A 3,060-nucleotide genomic window follows, 5' to 3' on the forward strand; every position below is an offset into this window, starting at 1 on the left:
CTCAGATGTCCTGGCTCCGTAGAAGGATGCAGCAGCCCCTTGCTCAGGCTGTCCTTGCTGTGCCCAATGCAGCAGAGGCACCTGAGGGGCCACCACACACCAGGGGTCACCACCAAGCTGCTGTGGTGCCAGGAGGGTGGCAGGGGCCGGTGGCCCAGGGGGCCTGGAGCCCACAGAGCCCCGTGCCGAGGTGTGACAGCAACGCCGTGTTGGCAGCGTGGTGCTCTGCCAGGGCAGCCCTGTGGCCAGGCTGCTGTGGCTGCCCGGGTGCTGTGCTGCCGTGTGGGGCCCATGTGGGGCCATGGTAACCAACTGTGTGTGCCTGTGTGGGGCCGTGGTAACTGTGTGTGCCCGTGTAGGGCCATGGTAACTGCATGTTCCCGTGTGGGGCCATGGTAACCGCGTGTTCCCGTGTGGGGCCATGATAACCATGTGTTCCCGTGTGGGGCCATGGTAACCGCGTGTTCCCGTGTGGGGCCATGGTAACCGCGTGTTCCCGTGCAGGTGCGCATCGAGGACGACGTCGCGGTGACAGCCACCGGCGTGGAGCTGCTCACGTGTGTCCCGCGGACTGTGGAAGAAATCGAGGCTTTCATGGCAGAGGGCCAGAGCAGTGCCAAGTCATTCGACTGCCTCTCCAGCCAGAAGCAGTAAACCTCAGGGACTCACTGCCTCAACTAATCATTCTGATTTAATGCTGCGGCATATAAAATAAAATGCATCCAATTCTCAATAGCAGGAGAGGCAGGCAGGCTATTAGCTGGGAAAACTCCTGCATTAAAAATGAAGGTGGAAGGCCCAGGTAAATCAGCAGCTGCTTGCAATCAGCAGTTTATGTGACCAAGTGGTAGCTAAATAGCCCTGCTGCCTTATCAGTGGGGCTTATACAGCCCAGATGTATCTTGCAATTAAATCTGAATTTTGATGATTTACCTCTAAAATACCAAATGGATTATCTGAAAGCTACCAGCAATTGTAACACTCTTAAGTCCTTTTTTAAACTTCATCACAAATGCTGTGAAAAACAGAAATAAAAATCAGTTGTTCTCAATGGACATAATGACACATATTTTTCCTATGGATCTGTATCCATGCAGTAAGCAGAATCAAATTTTTATTAAAATTCACCTTGGCATCATTTGTGTTCACAACTTCGTGGTCATTTTGCTTTTCTGCTCCAGTTCCTGCTTCTTTATCTGCCCCTACTACCAGTTGGTGCTCTGTAAATGTTGACCCTTGGCTAGCCAGAGTTTTCTGCTCTGGATGGTGGCTGCAATGATCCTTCCCACACAGCCCCATGCTCATTAGATTTGTTCATCTATTTGTTCCTTAAAAACATAGATTGCTATGGTGTTCGTGACCCTTAAAAGTTGAAAGAAGGGAATATCTTTGCTGCAGGGCTCGTGGTGGTTCAGCAGCATATGCTGTGCAGCATGATAGAGTTATTCTTAACTGTTCAGTGTTAGTTCAGAATGTAATAATGTAAATTTTATTGGGATAATTTACAAACATATAAATATTGGTCACAAAATGACCATTCTTTCCACTCATGCAAGATTTAAATCACCAAGAGAAGCTTTTCTTTGCTGTAGGTATTCATCAGCTTGCAGGATAATAAATACATTTCTTGCATCATAAAATAGCACTAGGTGCTGGTAACTACATAAAAATAATCTTTCTCACTCTACATACACATCAAAACTCCTGTTCAATGTTCAGATTCTGTTGCAGTTTGACTGCAAAGCCACTTCAGAACATCCCTCTGCTGTGTCGGGGGCAGCTGAAGCCACAGCAGAGCATCAGAAACCACTGCTGCTCCCTTTGTGCCCCCCAGGACTGGATTTAGACCTGAAATAATTTTCTTAAAAATCATCAGGTACATTGCTCTAGGAGGGCTCTTTTTGCTCAGCAGGTTGGCCTGTGTGACAAGAACCTGCTCTTTATTCCTAACAGCTTGGTGACCCATTGCTGTGTAGGAAACTTCATGTGGGAGGCCAAAGAAACATCGTGAAACAATCCAGAGGACTTCAGTAATGTCACTCAATTAATAAATAAGTCTATTTACATTTTGTAGAGGTTTCTTGACAGTGGTTTATAAGAGGCAAGTGTGGGAATTCTTGACTTTGAAGGGAAACGGTTTTTTCAGGAAGGGAGGTGAGAGATCAGAAGCTTGTTTGTGCTGCTGTACTGGAGTTCTGCTGTGGAATCTTCCACCTCTGAAACGTGCCCAAGAACACCAGGCTTTATTCAGTAGCCTTGCAGATATGAGAACACAGAGACTCTACTGGCACTGCTCTGAACTCATCTGCCCCCAAACCTCAGGTTTTTCAGTGCAAAGCAGTGCTCGTGGCCTCAGCCCCGTTCCCTCCACAGCCGAGTCCTGTGGCAGGCTCTGAACACACCCAGGGGCGGCTCCAGAACCTGCTCTTGCTTGGCTCGGGCAGCAGTTGCTATTTTACAGTAACACTTCACGGATTTTCAGAGGAGAGCTTTGGAACTGTTTCAACCAAGAGCCGCCACCCCAGCGCAGTTCCTGGGCCGCCCGTGCCTGCGATGATGTGGCAGGAGCTGGGCCCTGCTGCAGAACAGGTCGGGCAGCGCAGGAGGCAGGACTGGTTCTGCTCCGGGTGTGGCCGGCACGGAGCGCCGCGGGCCCGGGAGCGCCCGGGAGCTGCCCCGCCTGCCCAGCCACGATCACCCTGGGGCGGGATGGGATGGGATGGGGCACCCTCTCCCATTTTCTTTCAGCAGCAGGAAACTTGGTGAATATAAATTTCACCTTCCATTCCTAAAGTTTGTTCTGTAATCATAATTTTTACCCACTTGAGCAAAAAGTGAATTAGACCTTTTTTCCTCACTGGGGGAGGGGAGAGGGAATAAACCTTTTTTTAAACAGGAAAAATTATATTTAATACTTTTTAAAAGTGGTGTTTAATGATTTAAAGTGTATTAATGGGGTGAAAGTACAGGTTATGGCAAATTTGCTTTTTTACTATATTTACTATATTTACTATATAAGATATTTTATACTGTCATGTTTTCCCAAATGCCTTTTCCCCT

At 48.2% G+C, this 3,060-nt stretch overlaps 1 protein-coding gene across 2 annotated transcripts in view; it reads left to right on the forward strand.

Annotated features, from left to right (window-relative positions):
• Nucleotides 1-1,138, forward strand: part of PEPD (peptidase D) — a 147,937-nt gene extending 146,799 nt beyond the window's left edge. For both annotated transcript variants that reach the window (XM_063410695.1, XM_063410696.1), the window contains one exon: nucleotides 505-1,138. In XM_063410695.1, coding sequence (XP_063266765.1) covers nucleotides 505-654 — 150 coding nt within the window. In that variant the 3' untranslated portion in view covers nucleotides 655-1,138. The remainder of the gene's footprint in view (nucleotides 1-504) is intronic.
• The last annotated feature ends 1,922 nt before the right edge of the window (nucleotides 1,139-3,060 follow it).

Source organism: Prinia subflava, chromosome 13 (genome assembly GCF_021018805.1).
Source record: "Prinia subflava isolate CZ2003 ecotype Zambia chromosome 13, Cam_Psub_1.2, whole genome shotgun sequence".
NCBI lineage: Eukaryota > Metazoa > Chordata > Aves > Passeriformes > Cisticolidae > Prinia > Prinia subflava.